This window comes from Haliotis cracherodii, unplaced genomic scaffold, assembly GCF_022045235.1.
Source record: "Haliotis cracherodii isolate W230 unplaced genomic scaffold, xgHalCrac1.p SCAF_7, whole genome shotgun sequence".
NCBI classification, from domain to species: domain Eukaryota; kingdom Metazoa; phylum Mollusca; class Gastropoda; order Lepetellida; family Haliotidae; genus Haliotis; species Haliotis cracherodii.
The window spans coordinates 51,074,676-51,096,338 of NW_027266330.1; the positions used below are offsets into that span (position 1 = coordinate 51,074,676).

Consider the following 21,663-nt stretch of genomic DNA (forward strand, 5'->3'; position numbering starts at 1 on the left):
CAGCTCCTGTTGCTGTGTCATCAGCCTGCCCAAGGGCGGTGTGTAGCTCATGTAATGAGAAGACTTCATTATAGTCTTCACCATTATCAGAAGTGAAATTTACTTTGATCTTTTCCTGTTGTTTCTTCAATTTTTGAAACTCCGGGACATAATTAGATGTTGAAGAATGTTTTGCTAACGTTTCTCCAAGTTTATTTGCAATATCAGTTTTATCTGTTAATAACGTGTCACCTTCCTTAAGATGGTGAACAGGTGATTTTGAACCTTTGCCTTATATTTTTTGCACCATATTCCACACCTTGGATATGGGCGTGCGGGAATTTATTTTGGAGACATAGTTCCTCCAAGACTGACGCTTATTTTGTTTAAAAGCACGTCGTGCCTTAGCATTTATAATTTTAACCTTATCTAGATTATGGACTGTAGGATGGTGGAGGAAATACTTTTCCGCTTTCTTCCTATATTTTCGTGCCTGTTTGCATTCGTTGTTAAACCATGGTTTACGAATATGTGGAATTGCAGAGAACTTTGGAATCAGCAATTTAATTCAACATGTCCGAAAACAACTGTATCGGATCTTGAACAAGTTGAAAAATGTCGGGTGTTAACTTTTCAGTGGATAATAATTCATATAATGACCAATCAGCCTTTATGAAAGTTCACCGTGTTGTTGGAGGACGATCAGTAGAGTTAACAGTTTTAAGGATGGTAGGGAAAAGGTCACTTCCACAAAGGTCATCATGAACTGACCATTCAAATTCGTTGTAAAGGTTTGAATCTGTGATTTACAGATCCAGTGCTGAATATGTACCCGTCACAGGATGTAAATAAGTGTTTGAATCGTCATTAAATTTGCAGAGATTGTTGTCTTCAAGCACTTTTCCCTTTCTGTTTGTATTTGGACTTCCCCATAGAGGGTTATGTCCATTTAAATCACCCATGATGATACAGGGCTTTGGTAGCTGATCACAGAGATTCTGAAGATCAGCCTGCTGAAGAGTATTCGAAGGAGGAATATACAGGGAGCATAAAGTAAGTGCAATGTGCAAAGTAAGTCGGACAGCTACAGCTTGAAGATTTGTATTGAGGGGAACAGTACTATGGATGATGCCTTGCCTGATCAATACAGTAGAACCTCCAGTAGCTTTCTCACCTGGAGGTGAAAATGAATGATAGCAATTGTATTGCCATAAATCAAATACATTGCTGTGCTTAAGATAAGTCTCTTGGAGACGCAGTGCTGATGGTGCAAAGTCCTGAATTAGCAATTGTATCTCATTAAAATTTTTCCTGAGTCCTCTGCAATTCCACTGAATCAAATGAGGTGATTGAGTCATGGCAGCCCAATAGGTAACCTTACACGCGAGCGTGAAGAACTCCTAGCACTGGCCTGTGAATACGGAGTTACCTCCATATCCAAAGGTCCACAGGAGTTATGGACAGGCACCTCTGGAGGAGAGGGTGTCCTAAGATGTTGTCTATTTAGTTTTTTTCTGTCTGTCTTTGACATGTGAACATTTCCTGGTTTTTCAATTTCTGGTAAACATTGTGAATCAGTCTGTGATTCTGAAGATGATGTAGTGGGCTGACAATCTGATTTGTTGGGCTGAATGACAGATGTTGTTTCTACTGGTTGTTCAGAGTGAACCATGTCAACGCATTCTGACATTCGATTGATGAAATGGAAACAGAGCGAGACACTACAGCAGAGTAAGTAGTAGTTGACGTTAACTGGTTATTGACTTGGCTACTGACTTGCTTCTTGGCTTCCAGATACGAAATATTCTTGTTGTGTTTCAGTTTCAATATCTGTGACTCAGTTTTCCATACAGGACAGGGCTTTGACCAAGCTTCATGTTGGCCACTACAGTTGATACACTTGGCATCTGCCCTACATTCGTTGCTGTCATTCGTTACAACCACAACGTTGGCAAACCTGAGGTCGATCACAAGACTTGGAACCATGGCCAAAATTTTTGGCAAGTATAACATCGGAGTGGATTGGGGACATACACCTCCACTCCGATGTTAACATAACCAGCTTAATTGAACGAGGAATGGTTGTTCGATCAATAGTGAACAGATAGCAGTTCAGGGGAATGATAACACCATTGATCCTTCAACTCTGTGACGATATCTTGTTCCGACATGTCAGAAAGGCATCGAGCTCGGTCACGAACAATGCCTTGACTGGAGTTTAAAGTCTTATGTGCTGAAACAGCAACCTCAACATTAGCAAACTGACTGATGGATAACAGATTCAGAGATTGCTGCTTCTTCACACATGCAACAAGGATGGAATCACTACATAGTCGCGTTACATTTTTCACTTCTCCACAATGCCCGTTAACATTTTTTGAGATAGCAAACGGGTTGAGTTTTATAGGTTGTTTGTCAGCAGCCTCGATCCCCAGGAATCGGGCCCATGAATCAGATTTGTTGGGAATGATCCCAGAATCATCATCTTCAAGACGTCTTTTTTTGTCATTGTGAATAGAACCAGTTTGTTGGGTAGACATGGTGAAAGAAAAGTGTTTCAGCATACCTGCTCGCCACCTACCATCGAGTGTCAACAAGGACAGTGTTGCAGTGCATCGGATTTCCAGCATGCAAACGCGAGGGATACAGGGATGTTATACTCCAGCAAATATGACTTGAATAGCTATATTTATCTACCAGATGTAGTGCCAGGCAGGTTCAGTCCATGACAAGAAACTGGAGACATACAGAATACAGAAGTCGACATCACCAGAATGGCCCATGAGCTACCGCGTTCTGGCAAAAGACTCTAGGCAATTAATTCGATCCACAATTGTGAGTTCATACAAGTTATCCATGACCAAGTCCAAAATATATACTAAAATACAACACAGGTGTGCATATACAATATTACACACAGGGCTTGGCATGACCAGCCAATTAATAAGTCCGGGCCCATCCTACCATCCTTCTAGGCGATGTAAGGGTCGAAGTAGTGTGTTGGGCAAAGGAACACGGTTCAAGGAACCAGTGCCCTCAACTACCAGAATCCTGTCCTCTGCGGACAGAGCGGCGCAACCAACAGCAAACAGGTTGGAAGAGCTATTAGCGTTACCCAGCACTCACCACAGGGAGGTTGCTCTTCCTTTCATGTATGTGAAGATTCCGGGGTAGAACAGGTCTTCAGCAACCCATGCTTGCAGTAAAAGGTGACTATGCTTGTCGTAAAAGGAGAATAAAGGGATCGGGTGGTCCGGTTCACTGACTTTGTTGATGCATGCCATCAATCCCAATTGCGTGGATCGATGCTCATGACATCAATCACTGGATTGTCTAGTCCAGACTCAATTATTTACAGACCGCCATCATATAGCTGGAATATTGCTGAGTGCGACGTTAAACAACAAACCAACCTAATATAATCTGTTATAATATAACAGTGCGAAACTCATTATATTTTTCTTCAAGTTTTATCAAATATATTCTACTACGTTTCTCATTCCAAAGCCAGTAAACGCTACATAGTTTACAGGACGTCTATCATAATATGTAACGCTTGAAGATACAAGCTGTCGAAACCAGTCAAACGAGCTGGCAGATGCTAATCAGCTAGCACTATCAAAATTCTAGACCTGGCTGATAAGATTCAGACACAGCTGACCAGCCAATAAACAATTAACTAAACAAGTCTGCACATCAAAACTTGCATAATGTGACCACCATGTGGGAAACCATTGTTATCAATTCCAAACTGGACGGATGGGTAGTGACATGCTTTCAAACATGGACTGGGTGTCTTGGGTATAAATGCAGGGGTATCTTGGCATAGTCATTCCTACATTTCGCCTGAGAACCTCTGTCTGTTTCGGAAGGCGTGGAGATGCCGGAGTTAATTCCCCTTAACCATTCTAGGCACAAACGGTCCCTTAAAACGGACGGTTTCAATTGGTGGAGCTTATCCTAGATGACCATTGCCACGCCTACCAACTACAAACAGAAGCTTCGACGGCCTGAGCCAAGTTTGAACTTAACCAGTTTGCTCAAGACGCAGGAATCACCCCGTCCAGCCTCCCCCTCCCTAACCATCCCCACAACAACGTCATCAACGGCATCAACATCAAAAGCATCAACGTCCAGGACAACATCATTACCAGCCCCATCTCCATCCTCCTTATCTGCATCAACAGCCTCTACGTCAGCAGCTGAACCTCTATCTTATACAATCGACACATCACATGTCAGGCTGAGGACATACACAGGACAAAAGAAATCATCAAGAAATCAACAAAGAGTGCACTGGCCTCAAAACCTAAAGATCCCAAATACTCAGTAGGTGATCTAGTCCTGATGCAAAATTTCCATGTTCTCCCTGGTAGGTCCCCGAAACTTTCAGTTTAATGGGTAGGTCCCTACACCATACTTGAGCTTGATATCTTCAAGCTACAACATGTTCAAGCGAACAAGATGCACAAGGCACTTTTCCATGCCAATCGCCTCAAGCCCCACAATGTTCGAACTCCCAACGACCGCCTTCCAGATCACACTCCCAACCATGGTAGTCATTCTCCTCGTCCCAGCTCTTCTGCTGAAGCGGACACACATTCTCCTCGTCCCAGCACTTCTGCTGAAACACATTCTCCACTTCCCAGCATGTCTGCTGATGCTGACACATCCTCAGACACACAGGTGGTTCTTCCAGAGCCACACATCAGTGATACAGGCTCTGCACCATCCATTGCCCGCCAACAGGATGACAAATCTCAAGATAATCAAACGTATCCTGTTGACAAAATTAACGACCTCGGAGCCTGCTTCCAACCTTGATCCATCCCTGATCAAGCACTTCCATAGGTCCAGAACAATGTCTGGTAAGAAGCGCAAACACGGACATAAGTACTTCAAATGATTCATTTGCATAGGTGTTATCAAGCTACCCCCTATCTTTTGTGACGTGACATGACCATAAGATACGAGTGACCATCCCTTTGCAGTTACCAAGTGTTATGTGTCATATAGTGCTAGGTATTTTTTGTGTTAAGTAAGGATAAGAATTTATGGATTAACAACTTCTTTATTACAATTAAGAGCGACGTTTCGGTGTAAGTTCTAACACCGTTATCAAGCAAATGATTTACAGAGTGCAGTAAGCAAGTGTATATACAAGTAGGAGGCAATGTTTATGCAGTAGAGTAGATATTGTTATACTGGAGTAGAGAAGCCTGTTGTGTACACACAAGGGCAGTGATGACAATCATCGGTGAAGTCAGTGCCATGAACAAAGGATGAAGCCAGTAATGTAAACAACGGATTATGGCTGATTGGGGTCTTTGATGAGTTGATGGTACGCCAGGGGTATGTAATAGCCTTGGTCACGGTTGATTGAGGGCTGAAGTCTTTTGATGTTGATGGCTTCTTGTAGCTTCCAGATCTTGAAGTCTTTGAGGTTGATGCATGCCATCTAATCCAAATCCACTTCATTATCTGGTCCAGACTCGATTATTTACAGACCACTGTCATATAGCTTGAATATCGTCGAGTGAGGCGTTAAACACAAATAAGCAACCAACAGCAATAGTATTTCGATTATATCATGATGCCTCCTTTATAAGGGAGGACAGGCAGAAAATGATTAAAGTCCTATTCCTTTGACTACCGCAGTGTTGGTTGTGAGATGCTGCACTCAGCAATATTGAGTGAGTGAGTGAGTTAAATTTTACATCGCATCGGCAATATTTCAGCCACATAACAAACGACAGTAAAATAGCAAGGAATATCACAGTTTATAAAAAAACAAAAACTAAATCACAATTTCTTTTAAAAAACCCATATAGCTATAATAGATAAAGTCCTATCAACTAAAACAAGGCTATAGACCACTAATAACCAAAGTTAGACCACCTTACTGGTGATCATGGGGACTTACAGTACCTAGGCTTCCCGCAAGACCCCCCAGCAGGAATTATGCCATCCCTTTGGCTACCAGTGGCTGAACCGTATGCTAGCCTCTATTAAAAAAGACAATACAATCTCAGCTCTAAAACACAAGTCAATATTACTTACCTTGATCGGAAATGCATTTACGTGTCACTTGCAGGAGGACAATGCTTTACGCTACTTTAACCACCATCAATAATCTCAGTTGATGTTAATATTTAACTAATTTAAAATGCATATCATCTATTCAAAATTTATCTATTAGTTCTATTTTTTCTTACAAATTCAAGAATTATATGAGTACTGACATTATTAAAAAGATCCTTTAAAAAAGATGAATGATAATATTCATCCCTTGTGAGAGAGAAATCGACACAATCAAGCAAAACATGCTTGTTGGCGATTTTCTCATCACAAGGGATACAAAATGGAGGATCTTCAGCTTTTAACAAATATTTGTGTGTATAACGAGAATGGCCAATACGACATCGTCGCATAATGACCTCTTCCAATCTGGATCTGATCTTTTGCATCAGATCTAGGATGTAACATCTAATCACAGGTTTAATATCACTGTATGGGATAAGAAGTGGTGTCACAGATTTGTTGAGCGCTGCTTTCGCAGCTGCATCAGCCATTGTGTTACCCACTATGCCGACATGGCTGGGAACCAACAGAAGACAATGTCATATTGGCCAGTGGCAAGAACATTGTACAGTTCCAATATATCCAAGTTCAATTGATGACCCGAAGACATGTTTTAAATCGCCTGAAGATAGGACAGTGAATCAGAAAATATACTGAGCAACAAAAGTTCCTGTGACATTGAATAAGATTTAATGCAAAGTTAATTTTTTTACCAAATCTGAAACAAAAGACTCATGTAAGTGTTCAAATGGTTTAATTTGCCATACTGACTTCAGAAAAGACGAACATGCCAAAAGGTCAATTTACAAATCAAAAGCGTGTGTGTCTACCTCTGGTTGCGAAGCAAGCAACACATCAACACGAAGGCTCCGATCCACCTCATTGGTGAGAGATCAGGGGAGCGAGCCGGCAAGGTGATGACATTCACGTTGTTTTGTTGAAGAGAATCCTGAACAAGTCGAGCAATATAAGGCCGGGCGTTGTCATGTTGAAAGGTAATGCCTGGGCCATGACGGCACAAAAAACGGTAGAACAAGAGGGATGATGATCTCGTCGCGGTAGTGCTGTCCATTGAGATTTCTCTCTACCACTATCAAACGGGTCCTCTGTCTTGCAGTAATCCCACCCCATACCATAACGCTGCCGCCCCCGAACCGATCTCCATGACACAATGATTGACGTAACGTTCACCTCGACGTCGGTACACTCGAATCCGTCAATCGCTGTGGCTGAGGTGAAAACGAGACTCGTCAGTGAATAGAACTTGTCCACACTGCATGGCCGTCCAGCGTAGATGCTGTCTGCACCACTGTAGTTGTGCTTGACGGTGCTTTCGTCAAAACGGGACGTCTGGCGACAATCCCTGCACATCTGAGGCGACGACGTATGGTTTGTGAATATATTCATCGAAGGCCAGGGATGCTTCTTGCAGTCACTATTGCTGGCTTGAAACGATTTCGTTGGTGTGTTATTCGAATCCAGTTGTCTTGTCGATTATTAGTTACGCGTGGCCTGCCACTCCGAGTATGGTCTCTGACTGCATTCGTCTGTTGCCAAGGTTGCCATAAACACCAAATGGTGTTTCTGTGGACGTTAAATTGTCTTGCAACATCACGTTGACTCGATCCTGCTTCAAGCATACCAACGGCTCGCAGACGGTCATTTTCGGACAGGCGTTGCATGTCGTAATGTTGAATAATTGCGTAATTTTGTTGTTTTTCTGAGTGGTTGTTGTCAGCACGATACTTAACAATGCATATTTTATCCCGTTACCGCACATGTTTTTATACCCATTCTTGGGGATTGAAATGCATGGGGCTTGCATAAAAGTAAACTTTTGCAAGGAATGCATGCTTTTCTGTAGCAGTTGTGTTTTTGTGACTTGATTCCATATATGTACTACAATATTGAAAACCAAACTTTACTTGTTTGCAAAATACACTAAAATATTGAGTATATAATAAATTGTTCGTGTATGGAGTGCTCTTGAATGTATTACAAGGCTGTGAGTATTGCTTTAGACTCGGCTGTGAATATAGAGCTGTTGTCTGATAATCGGGAAGAGATAGTTTTAGATCCAAAGACAGTGGCACTAGACACATTGCCCCCATCCTTGGATCCATCAGTGAAAAGAGAACGGTGAGAATCATATTTGCTCCGTAACTGTATATAATCCTGTTGATATTGTAAGTCATTAGTTTCTGATTAGATCAGACAAGAGTTAGATCCACTGTCGGTCGAACCAATTGCCATGGAGGAGTTGATAAAAGTCTGTATGAAGCTACAGGATCCAGTTCTAGAGAGAGAGAGAGAGAGAGAGAGAGAGAGAGAGAGAGTTCTAGAGAGAGAGAGAGAGAGAGAGAGAGAGAGAGAGAGAGAGAGAGAGAGAGAGAGAGAGAGAGAGAGAGAGCCATATCGTGACTATCAATAGTTAAGCATAATCAATACAACTGAACTTATATAAAAACCTGCCAACGAAGGACAGTAAAATTACTAGACTTATCACAGAAAAAGTTATGAAACAAGTACGGAAGCATTAAAAAGAAAAACACTATATATAACGATACAAGATAAAAACGGGCTATAGATCGCCAGCAATTGAAGGTAGATCACCATACTAGGGACCAAGGGGACTTACAGTACTTTTGCTTCCTGCATGGACCCCAGCAGGATTTACATAATCCCTTCAAGTGTTGGCGAGTATTGGCAGAGTTAGCCTAACACATTAAAATGACACATATGCTACGATTAAAAACGAGGTAGGTAAATGTACTTTGAAAGATGTGGAACTTACGCATCCTCTCAGGGGGACAATAATTTTACAGTACCTTAACCCCCTTCGAGGACAGTTTTACCAGTTTCTACCAGTTATAAAACATGTGTTTATACAAACCATATCAATAAAAAAAATTCATACAATTCAATATCCCTTAAAAAACCCTATAATTAAACGAGAATTAATACTTGTAAAAAGATCCTTTAAAGAAGATGATTTGACATATTGTTCCCTTGTGATCATTGTGATATTGTGATGTAAAAATTAATACAGTCAAGCAGTACATGCTTGACCGCTATTCTTTCATCACAAGGGATACAAAATGGAGGATCCTCGCCTTTCAATAAATATTCGTGTGTATATCTAGTATGGCCAATACGACATCGTCGCATAATGACCTCTTCAAATCTGGACTGACATCCCAAGTAGGTGTAACCGATATTTGGTTTAATTTCATGTAATTTATTGATACCTACTTGGGTGTCCCACTTATTTTGCATCGGATCACCAATATAAGATCTGTTTACAGGTATATAATCAGTGTAGAGGGTAAGAAGTGGTGTCACAGATTTGTTGGGTGCTGCTTTTGCTGCAGCATCAGCCATTGTGTTGCCTCTAATGCCAACATGACTGGGCAACCAACAAAAGACGATGTTGTATTGGACAGTAGCAAGTTCATAACATAATTCAATAACTCTTATTAAAAGTGGATATTGACATGATATGTTATGGATAGCCTGCAGGCAAGAAAGAGAATCGGAAAATAAGATAAACTTCTTATCTTTTGACTGTTTACTGATAGATTGTAAAGCTGCTAAAATGGTATTGGTCTCTGCTGTGAAAATAAAACTATTATCCGGTAACCTGGAGGAGATAGTCCAGGATCCAAAGACGGTGGCACTGGCAAGAGCGCCACTATCCTTGGATCCATCTGTAAATATAGATTTGTAAGTATTATATATGTTTCTTAATTCATAAGATTTTTGTTGAAAAATAAGTTGATTTGTTTCCAATTTCTTAAATCTAGTTAATGTCAGATCCACCTCCGGCTATTTTAACTGCCAAGGTGGAGAAGACAAAGGCTGCGTGGTGGTTGTATCTTCAAGATTAATTTTAGCGGCTGCAATATCAGATTGAAATCTTATTCCAAGTAGGGGGAGAGCCGATGATTTTGTATTATAGAAATTTTCATAAATGGGGTTAAAAACACAGTCATATGCTGGATTCGAGTTATTAGAGCGTAATTTAGATAAATACTGTAAGGATAATTGAATTCGGCGTTGTTTAAGAGATGGCTCATCGGCCTCAATGTACAGGCTGTCAATAGGAGAAGTTCAGAAAGATCCAAGACATAGGCTTAGACCTTGATGATGGATAGTATCCAAAAGTTTAAGGTTGCTTTTGCAGGCTCCACCATCGATGATGGAGCCATAATCCAGTTTAGAGCGAATAAGTGCTCTGTATATTTGGAGTAGGGTTTTCTGATCCCCTCCCCACTTGGAATTAGAGAGTACTTTCAACAAATCTAGGTCTTTCAAAATTTATTCTTTAAGTATTTTATATGAGATAAAAAGGTTAAATGATGGTTGAAAATTATACCCCAAAACTTCGCTTCTTTTACAACTTCATTGGGGGTGTTATCTAAAATACTGAGTCAAATTAAAAACTTTACATTTTTGAAAGTAATCCCATATATGATATACAACCGACAAATGTATCAGAGAAGATAATTTTGAATCATTAATGTCCAAAGAAGGATTTTAATTAATGGTGGTAACCATAATTTGTTCCAAGCACCTAAGGTATTCGGTAATAACATCAACAGTTTAAATCATAAGTCCCAAGCACGAGAATCTGTGTAGCGTGTATGGCCACCATGTGCGTTGACAAACGCACACAACGCCTCCGCATGGATCTTGTGAAGCTTGTGAACACATGTTTGGGAAGACGACGCCATTGTTGCTGCAAAATGGCGCACAGATCTTGCAAATTCTGTGGTTGGTTCTGGAGAGTGCGCAGACCTCTGCCAAGAGCATCCCAGACGTGTTCGATGGGATTGAGGTCGGGAGACCTTGACGACCAGTCCATGACGTTGACTCCAGCATTCTGAAGGAAATTCCTTGTCAAATTTGCTGTGTTGGGTCTGGCATTGTCGTGTTGGAAGATCAAGCCGGGTCCATGTGCTGCCATAAAAGGCAGAAGTTCTGGTGCCAGTACCTGGTCGCGGTAAGCAGCATCATTGAGGTTGCCACGGATGACAAGAAGCCTGGAACGTGCATTCCCACAGAAAGCACCCCACACAGTGACACTCCCGCCTCGAAATCTGTCAACTTCCTGTACACAACACTGGGCGTAACGTTCGTGACGGCGCCTCCACACCCTCGCCCTACCATCAGCAATGTGCCCACAATTGACATTGACGTCTGTGTAATTGAGTCAGAATCGGCCTGCAGTATGGCCGTCGTGCTTGAAGGTGAGCAGTTCTCAGGCGGTTTCAAACAGTTTGCGCACTCAGTCTACCCCTAAACAGTTCATTTCTGGTTGATGTATCCGTGAAAAGTCGGTTACGGAGGTGACGTAAGACAATCTGACAATCCTCTGCATGTGACGTTTCTTTTTTTGTTAATGACTGCTAACAAGTATGGCTGAAAACACGTGCGGTATTATGGTCATGTGACCAGTTGCACGTGAAAAAACACTTTTGCCACTAGTGCTGTGCACATGATTTTGATCGATTAACCTGCACAAAAACGGGTGTTATCTGTAGACAATACGTGGCCATTACTGTTTAAATACACAATAAGGGCCCACAATGATAACTGGTCAAAATGTTAAAATTTTAGGATTGTGAAGTTTTTAATTTGGTTCAGTATATTAATTCTGGGTCTTTGTGAGGTTTATATTTTCTGCAAAAATGAATACAGTTAGTTTTAGATTTGGAAAATTTAAAGTCATTTTCTAAACACCATTTTTGGATTTTGTTTAAACACAATTGCATTTGCCTCTCAATCGTATGCATGTTCCTACCACGGCAAGAAACATTGAAGTCATCCACAAACGACGATCCATCAATTGAATCGTTTATAACCTTTGCTAAACTGTTGACTTTGATAGTAAACAAAGTGACAGACAAAATACTGTCTTTGGGACACCCTAATATACTGAAGAGACAATTTAATACGGCGTTGGTGAAGAGAAGGTTCATCACCTTCAACATAAAGGCTATCAATAGGAGCTGTCCCAAAGGCGCCAAGACAGAGTCTCAGGCCTTGATGTTGGACTCTCGGCAATATTGAGGCTAATCTTAAGAACAAGCACTTACTTCTTGTTTTTAAAATGACAGGATAGGGAGGAAGAGCTGATACGTCATCTGGAAACATTACGAGTTGAAGAAAAATCAATAATAAAGGAATTAGACTCGTATCTGCAGTCATCCTGTTTGGCCCCCCTGGATGCAACTCTTAAAGACGCAACACAGGAAGGGATAAGACAGGCAAAACCCACAGTTGAATTGTGGGCAAGACCGGTAAGTTGGACGTCAACTCCTCATGTGATCATCATCTAGCAAAAGACTATGAAATGAAACGTATATACAATGCAATTCTTCTTTAATTTTAACCCCGCACTCAGGCAATATTCCAGCTATATGTAAAGAATCGAGTGTGGACCAGACAATCCAGTGATTTATATCATAAGCATTGATCCATGAAATTGGATTCGATGACATGCAACAACTAAGTCAGCAGCCTTACCTCCTTAGTCGCCTCTTACGGCAACCATGGGTTGCTGAAAACCTCATCTACCCAGATCCTCACGGGTAGAAACGTATGTAGCTCGGCAGATATGTAACAATATAAGGCCAAGATGTTCACTTCCGGAAGAAAGCGTGAACATTTGTCCATAAGGGTTTTAGAGTATGCAGAATCCGATTTTAATGGGATCCACACTGGCAAACCAATGGTTCCTACTCAAAATTGAGAAATTCAAGTTCGGCGCCATCCGTATTAAAAAATTTGATCTATGGCCATAACTTTGGATTTATTTGACAACATGCATCCTGATCAGCATTCAGCTGAAACTTTTGATTTAGATTTCTGATAAATATTGAAACGAACTTAACGAATGTTAAGATTCTTTTCAGGAATTGAGATTTTAACAGGTTTTTTTTAGACTGTAGAATGAGCGTTGAAGATTTGTCCAATACAACCACGCTATATGGAGCGATGGCGACCAAGAAAAAAAAACTTGACAGTACTTCTGTCAAACCCGGTATTTACCCAAACAGACTGGACGCTGTGTGCCCTGTGCCAGAAAAGTTCAACTGAACCCCTGAGAGACCCGTCCCAATGCAAGAATGTAAATCAGTCCAAGGCTGTGAATCGTTAGCTGAGCACATCAAGGAGCTACACTCGCTTGGTGCCCTGACGATGAACATACAGTTGTCGCGTTTGGATGGCGGCCATCTTTGATCGTGTTTTAAAACCTATAATTTGCCAACAAGATAATGTTTCTATGTCAAATAGATCCAAAGTTACGGCCATATATCGAAATTTGTGATACGGATGGCGTCCATCTTGAATTTCTCAACTTGAGTGGGAACCATTGGTTTGCCAGCGTGGATCCCAGTAAAATCGGATCCTGATACTCTAAAACCCCTATGTACAAATTCTCATGCTTTCTTCCAGAAGTGAACATCTATTTGACATACCTGCCCAGCTAATGTTAATTTTTTACAGAAGGTGGTCAGAAACTTAAAATTCAGTGAAAATATTCAACATTCGTTTCAATACTTTGACATAAAGTAATAAACTCATCGTTCACATGTCTTTGTAAGGTGAACAAGAGACGGAGAGAACACGGAGGTCTGCATAGCAACACCTACAAGGCAACTGTGCGCCGAATGGGAACCTTCATATCAACTGGGATTCGTTACATCATTGATATGAATCACGACCTTGCAGATCCCTTTGTACAGATTCTCTCACAGACGTGGACTCGTCTATTCGGGTATTGGCTTTGTCTTTGTTTGTTTGTAATTGTACGCAGCACTCAACATTTCTCGAGCTATATGACGGCGGTCTGTAAATAACCGAGTCTGGACCAGACAATCCAGTGACTGATATCATGAGCATCGATCCACGCAATATAGGGTTCGTTCGTTTGTTGTTTAACGCCGCACTCAGCAATGTTCCAGCTATATGACGGCGGTCTGTAAATAATGAAGTCTGGACCAGACAATCCAGTGATTAATATCATGAGCCTTGATCCACGCAATTGGGATACGATGACATGAATCAACAAAGTCAGCGAGTCTGACCACCCGATCCCGTTAGTCGCCTTTTACGACAAACATAGTCACCTTTAACGGAATGCATGGGTTGCTGAAGACCTATTCTACCCCGGATCTTCACGGGTCATATAGGGATTCAATGACATGCAAAAACCAAGTCAGCGAGCCTAACCTCCCGTCACCTCTTACCACAATCATAGACTCCTTTTGAGGCAAGCATGGGTTGCTGAAGAGCTATTCTATCCCGGATCTTCACACATGTAAAGTAGACAAATGATTAGTTCACTTAACAAATCTCTACAATATCCAACATGCACTATACGTTTATCCATGTAAGTTTATACAGTATTCTATATACAATAAACGTTTATCTATGCTGAGTCAACACCATCATAATTCTTTGGGCTGAGACATTAAAACTGTCCCGAATGTGTTGCAAAACGTATATAAAATTATATTATTTACTTTACATATAAGCAGCAGAATCTCTGCACTTGTGTCCATCAGATATGGTTCAAAATTGACAGTCGTTTTTATTGGTTTCCACGAAGTCAGTGAATGCGCTGTCCTGTCGCAAGATTTTTTGGTCGATCAATTTCGAGCCGTGAAGATCCGGGGTAGAATAGGTCTTCGGAACCCATGCTTGCCGTGAATGGCGACTATGCTTGTCGTAAGAGACGACCAACGGGATCGGGTGGTCAGGCTCGCTGACTTGGTTGATTCATGTCATCGTATCCCATTTGCGTGGATCGATGCTCATGACATCAGTCACTGTGTTATCTGGTCCAGACTCGATTATTTACAAACCGTCATATACCTGGAATATTGCTGAGTGCGTCGTAAAACAACAAGCAACAAAACTTGATTATTTGTCTCTTATCAAGCTGGTCGGGGTTGGTTTGGTTGGAGTGCAGCTGTATGCAAATTGTGTGGGTGGCGGGTGCTGCTGGTTGAGCAGGTCATGCTTGCACTTTTTGCGAACACCACGGATGTTCTGTGATCCATAAATATGGTTTTCAAAGCTTTTTATCCCCCGGCATATAATGCGGGGGGATATAGCGATCAGCCAGTCTGTCTGTCCGTCCGTCCTTTCGTAATCATTTCCTTTACCGGGGCAGAAAACAATTCAGTGTATTTGATCGAGACTTGGCAAATCTATCAGTTACATACTGAACTTGTGCCTTTTGCTATTTAGGAATTTTAGAATTATTTTTTTTTTTACGTTTCCATGGTAACAAGGTTCTATAAGGGTGGTGTTCATTTCCGGAGCGTAACTCCAAAACCGTTAAATACTTTCTTACAAAACTTTGCATCTCTACCAGGCACATACTGAACTGGTGCCTTTTGCTATTTAGAAGATTTATATTTTTATTTTTTTTACGTTTCCATGGCAACAAGTTGGATTTAAGTTTTAATATAGGGTGGGTTCACTTATGGAGTATAACAAATAAACTGTTAAATATTTCCTTGCCAAAAATTGCATGTCTATATATAAAGCACATACTGAACAGGTGCCATTTAATATTAAGGAGTTTGAGAAACGTTTATTTTAGAATTTCCATTGCAGCTATTTTGACATAGGCTAAGAGAAATGTTGGGTCAGTTGCCTGGTTTGGGACCATAACGTGTTAAATGGGCGATGACTTTGTTGACGATACGCTTGTTCAGTTATTGTTTCTTGTAATTTGTCTGTATAAATAACCCCACAGAAACACACTTGTTTTACTTAAATTGCACATATCCTTGTGGTTACATTACAGACAGCTGCCGAGAGGTATATGTTATCTTTCTGATGACTTTTGTTTGCACTTGGCGCTGGGGTAATCTGTTTCGACAGAGACTGGTTTGACTGCTTCCTCTCTTGCATTGACGTTTTGCATTTATCCTAATCAAATTCATAAAAAACAAAACAAATTATTTCAGTGAAAGCGAATGGGTTCAAACTGTGGAAAGCCAAATAAAAGAACCTGCATCCATCGCCATAACTCGCTGTATAGATGCCATCATGAAATTCCTCGGTGACAGCGACTCAACACTTCTAAAAGATCTGACTCGGCTGAAAACAGATACACTTGCAAAAGTAAGGTTTAATTAATAATGGAGGCAATATAATTGCAACATAACCATTTACTTCATGTTTTCATAATTACCTTGTTTCACGTATTTGTTGTTGATGTTGACAAAAGTAATTTTTACACAAGTTGTTATGTACAGCCTATTTCGCATAAAACCAAATGTTTTCCTTAATGAATACTCATCTATTCAATGTACCCACAGTTAACAAGACTAGATTCACTCTGGGAGAAAACAATAGAAAGGCAACAAAGAGAAATAACGCACGGGATTACATATTTCATCAAGGTAGGTTGTTGGTTTGTTGTTTAACGCCGCACTCAGCAATATTCCAGCTATTTGACAGCGGGTTGTAAATAATCGAGCCTAGACCAGACAATCCAGTGATGAATATCGGGAGCATCGAGCCACGCATATGGGATCGATGACATTCATCAACCAAGTCAGCGAGCCAGCTGACCACACGATCCCGTTAGTCGCCTCTTACGGCAAGCATGGGTAGCTGAAGACCTATTCTACCCCGGAATCTTCACGGGTCTCGTCAAGCTAGGATAACCTCTGGGAGTGACCTTCACCAAATGCGTTTTTGATCGATAAATGTAAGTAATTATCTAAGTGAATCACTTGTTTATGGATTTAAAAATATACGTGTCGTGGCAATACCGGGATAGAATAGGTAACCAGCAACCGAGGAAGTGAGTGAGCATGGGCTTCACTCATTGTACCCATGTAGGGAATCGAACCAGGCCTTCGGTGTGACGAGCGAACGCTTTACCCACCTTCCCTGGTCTAAAGAGGCAGCCAAATGGATCGGGTGTCAGGCTCGGTGGCTTAGATCATTGCATGTCATTGTTCACGATATCAATCAATGGATTTCTAGTCCACACTCGATTACTTACAGGCTGTCGTCATATAGCTGCAATACTGATGATTGTGGCGTTAAACAAGCAAACATTATTTAATAACTATATGCATTTTTGCAGGTCTCCGTCATATAGCCTGAATATTGCTGAGTTTAACCAGTCACAATATAAACATACAGTGCAGAATATACCAAAAGTCAGGACCAACTGTGTTTAAAGGTACCGCTAAATGGCGAAGGTAATTTTCCAGGTTTATTTAATTTGAACAAAGAGTTGCCCCAACGTATCTAATCAATAATAAATATCATATTGTATGTCAATAAATATCATTAGTGATACAAATCTGTTTCCGCCTCTAGGAACAAATGAAGAGCACATACGAGCAATGTATGCAGGAGGAAGGTCTCGGAGCTTTCAACAGAATGAAACTGACAATGGCAGGCCGTACTGAGAGAATGAAGAGTGCCATGTTTCATCAGCTACAAAAGAAGATTACAGAGTCACTAGATCAACTAAAGGTGACATGTTAACTCATTATGGCTATTACTAACACTGAATACATAAGAAGCTAACAGTGACCTAAAGTGTCGCTAACATCCAAACCGACCGGTAAAGTGTCAAGTAGTCTGTTTAAAGTTTTTCTCGGGCTGAATAGTGAACGTTAATAAAGATTGATTGATTGTTGATTGTTTGCTGTTTAACGCGTATGTCGCCTCTTACGACAAGCATGGTCGCCTTTTACTTGTCGTAAGAGGCGACTAACGGGATCGGGTGGTCAGACTCGCTTACTTGGTTGATGCATGTCATCGTATCCCAATTGCGTAGAACTTTGATGTTACAATGATATTCATTTTTTGTTTACTTATTACAGGATGGTTTTATCAGAGAAGCGACGCAAATTCTCGAGGACGTTTTTGAAGACACTGAGAAGCAGATAATGCCTCTGTGGCAAACACTTGATGGAACCAACGTTTTGGAAAGTAAGTGCTGTAAAGCAGAAATCATTTACAACCTCATTAAAATCAGATCTTAGTTTTCGCTACCGCTAAACAATGATCTGAAGACATCCAATGTGTCACGTCAGAACGACCTTTCGCAAATTTTGACCGACTAATGAAATGACTAACAAGAAATCGACATAAGCCAATCAGAAGGTAGCTTTCTCGAGCTTTACGACTCTAGTTTCAAACTGGCAAAAACGCTTCGAAACATATTTTGTCCTATTCTCGCTTAAAAAAAATAATTACAAGAAGAACATTCTGGAATGGCTTATAGACGGCCTAGATTGTATGGATATAATCATAAAACCCGTAACTGTCGTTCGGAATACCCTTGTCGTGGTTGCATGATTAGAAAACACATTCCGACAGTCACTTTCATGATCTTGTAAGCGACACTCTGATTGGTTGGACGAAAGGTCGTTCTGACGTGACCCTTAATGGGATGTCCTCAGATCTTTGTTTAGCATAGCGAGAACTAAGGTCTGATTTTAATGAGATTGAAATCATTTAAGAAGATACAATTTTTGAAAGTGCTGTTACATGATATGGGGGCGGTGGGGTTGCCGAGCGGTTAAAACATCGATCATCACGCCGAAGGCATGGGTCCGATTCCCCACATGAGTACAATGTGTTAAGGCCTTTTCTGGGGTCCCCTGCCATGATATTGCTGGAATATTGCTAAAAGCTGCGTACAACCCAACTCACTCACTCACTCACTCACTCACTCACTCACTCACTATTACATGAATCAGCATTGTCTTTTCATACATATTTTTTGTTCCAGCTTTGATAAAGTGTGAGGGCTTGATCCAAACTCTCAGTGAAGAGTTTGCAGAGTACAAAGATGGCCTGCATGAATTAGGTTTGTAATGATGGATGATGAAATGTGTGTCAAGTGACCTTAGGTCTTGTCCGACGTCATCGGGGTTCAGGTCTGTTGAATAGTATAGACAATGACAGTTCTGGACCACGTCTACTGGAGCCAGAATTATATACCTATACTGCTACTACAGGGGGGATTTTTTATGTCAAAATGATGGTGCAATTCAACGGTCGTCATGAGTCGTATTAAGAGAATCATCAATACTAATTAATAATGAATAAAATTTACTATAGCCCACGAGGATATTGGAAAGGTATAGGTGCAATACAAAAACTAGCCACTGCAGCTAAGGTAACTAAAGATGTGGTTAAAGAAACAAGCGATGTGACAAATGTACTTACCGGCACCGCGTTATATACCGAGGAAGAAGTTTGATAATTTTATTTTAAAACTTATGAAGTTCATCAGGCTGACCTCTTCTTTCTTCCCCATGATAAGGTAAGACGCAAAATGTATAAATACGCTTTACCCGTAGTGGATGTAGTCGCTACAAGGAAGCTGAGCCATTAACACTCGAAAGATTCAACAGAGGTAGCTAATGCACTGAGCCGCATATATAAACGCGGACCATGAAAATGGCCTAAGTTATTACAAGTAGAGCCTGGTCGCGAGTTTATGGGATCGGTAACTAAACTGTTAATAATGCACGATGTTGAAATCAGACGTGGTCAAAAAGAGGCCCACCCTAATCAAGCTACCGTTGAAAGATTTAACCCGACATTAGCGGAACGTTTGTTTGGATATAAGTATGGGATTAAAATGAAATCAGAACGATTAAGATCAACCGAATGGGTGACACGATTATCAGCTGTTGTATCAGTGCTGAATAATGAAGTAACAAGATTGATCGGGAAGAAACCGTTCGATGCGATTAAAATGAAATCCGTGACTTCCGAATCTTCAGCACCGAGGAGAAGCAAAGAACAAAAGTTCCATAAAGCGTAAGATATTTAAACCAGCCCAGTGAACTTAAGGAGGCCAACTTTGTGCAACAGATCCAATTTGGTCCTTTAAGATATATAACATAAGTCGATTGGTTATGAAAGAAGGAGAGCCTATTTTTTATTATCATAAAGATGGACCGGGCAGGGCATTTGTACGAGAAGAGTTGCTCATAGCTGCCGATGATACAGTATTACCACCATAACCATAAGCGTAGGTAGTTACACCATCCTTATCAATCCATCTCTTTGTATCTAAGGGGGATAATGATGTCTTGTTCATTCTTAATTCATATATCCTGTGATTGACAATTCTTAAAGTGTTCATCTACAATTGAATAATGCTTCTTTATACTGTTCTTGTTTGATATACTTTTTTACCACATACTTAATAACACCCTTAACTATTCTTATCTCTACATTATCGGACTTCTTCATAGAATACATCTTAGGTCTTAATCCGACATACTCCGCAATAGGGGTCCCAGCATATTCATCCTTCATCTTACCAAACACCTTTATATTTACTACGCTGTATCTTTTGGGTAATCGCTCGTATCGTACATATCTATTTTTTCTGCCATATCTTAATACATATCCTCGGTTTGTATTTCCATCAACAAAGAATCTGTGTCGACATATAACACATCGCATCTATCGCCGTATTGCTTCTTACGTTCGTTGTAGTAAAAGTCATACATTAAGTGTTTTGACAAGTCAAGAATACTCATACCAACATACACCGGTCCGTTGAATTTTATAAAACTCTTCTGCATATGCAACGCGGCTAAGTCGTTATCAAATATCTTGCTTCTGTTAAAAGCTGGACTGGCTATAACATCAACACGCTTGCTTAGATACTCCATAGTTTTACCAAATACTAAGTTATTCATGAGCTTATATAGGTTCTTTTCGAAATCGCTAGTAGTCATCTTTCTTAAATCTGTGTTCAGCCTTATATAGGGCTCCATCCAAGGGCTTTGATCAAACTTTAGAACTCTGTGTATTTTCTTTAGTTTCATGCCTAACGAAAGATATAAGTGGCGATTTCTGTAGTGAACTATATATTTTGTCTTATCCATCAAATTTGGTACGAGCTTTTCTACGTTAGCTTACCTAGTATTACCCTTCAAGGAGTGTTGATATTCCGACATCCAATCCTTATTTACCATTAATCTTTCGGGAACTAGCGGATAACTGTTGTGGTCTTTGTGCAAAGAATTTGGATATTCCAAGTCAACTTCTAGTATGTACCCTTTATCAGAATCTGTGGGGATATCATTCGAATTGATATCATTCACATCGATCCACTCAAAACCACCCGTGGGTAAAGTTGACTCATAGACCAATCCATACAAATAGTTGGCATCGAGATGTAATGTGTGTGTATTGGGTTTACTCGGATCATATCCTTCCACTAATTTTTGGTTAGCCTTGGAATACCTTTTAGCCGTCATCGTTGTACCACCTCTTAATCCTTTCTCAATAAACAAGTGAATAATTTTAGTTCTACACCAGGACTGGAATAATACAATGCCGGATCCAAACCGGATTGTTTTAAACATGTCTTCCTAAATATCTCGAATATATCGGCGAGTAACAGTACATTGGTTTTTAACAACAAATCGTGATAATCGCCTAAATTCTTACAACCTATTTATCCAACACCGTCAGAGCCTGTTCATAATCGGCATCGGTTATTTTAGATTCTGTTAAGTTACTTTATAATGATTCAAGGGGTGGTAATTTAGTTTTGTCGAATCTAGACCAATCATC

At 40.5% G+C, this 21,663-nt stretch overlaps 1 protein-coding gene across 8 annotated transcripts in view; it reads left to right on the plus strand.

Annotated features, from left to right (window-relative positions):
* LOC139447720 (nuclear GTPase SLIP-GC-like) overlaps positions 1-21,663 on the plus strand; it is a 115,982-nt gene that overhangs the window by 87,758 nt on the left and 6,561 nt on the right. For all 8 annotated transcript variants that reach the window (XM_071229181.1, XM_071229184.1, XM_071229180.1 and 5 more), the window contains 7 exons: positions 12,180-12,362; positions 13,671-13,843; positions 16,050-16,206; positions 16,404-16,487; positions 17,422-17,580; positions 17,934-18,042; positions 18,848-18,925. In XM_071229181.1, coding sequence (XP_071085282.1) covers positions 12,180-12,362; positions 13,671-13,843; positions 16,050-16,206; positions 16,404-16,487; positions 17,422-17,580; positions 17,934-18,042; positions 18,848-18,925 — 943 coding nt within the window. The remainder of the gene's footprint in view (positions 1-12,179; positions 12,363-13,670; positions 13,844-16,049; positions 16,207-16,403; positions 16,488-17,421; positions 17,581-17,933; positions 18,043-18,847; positions 18,926-21,663) is intronic.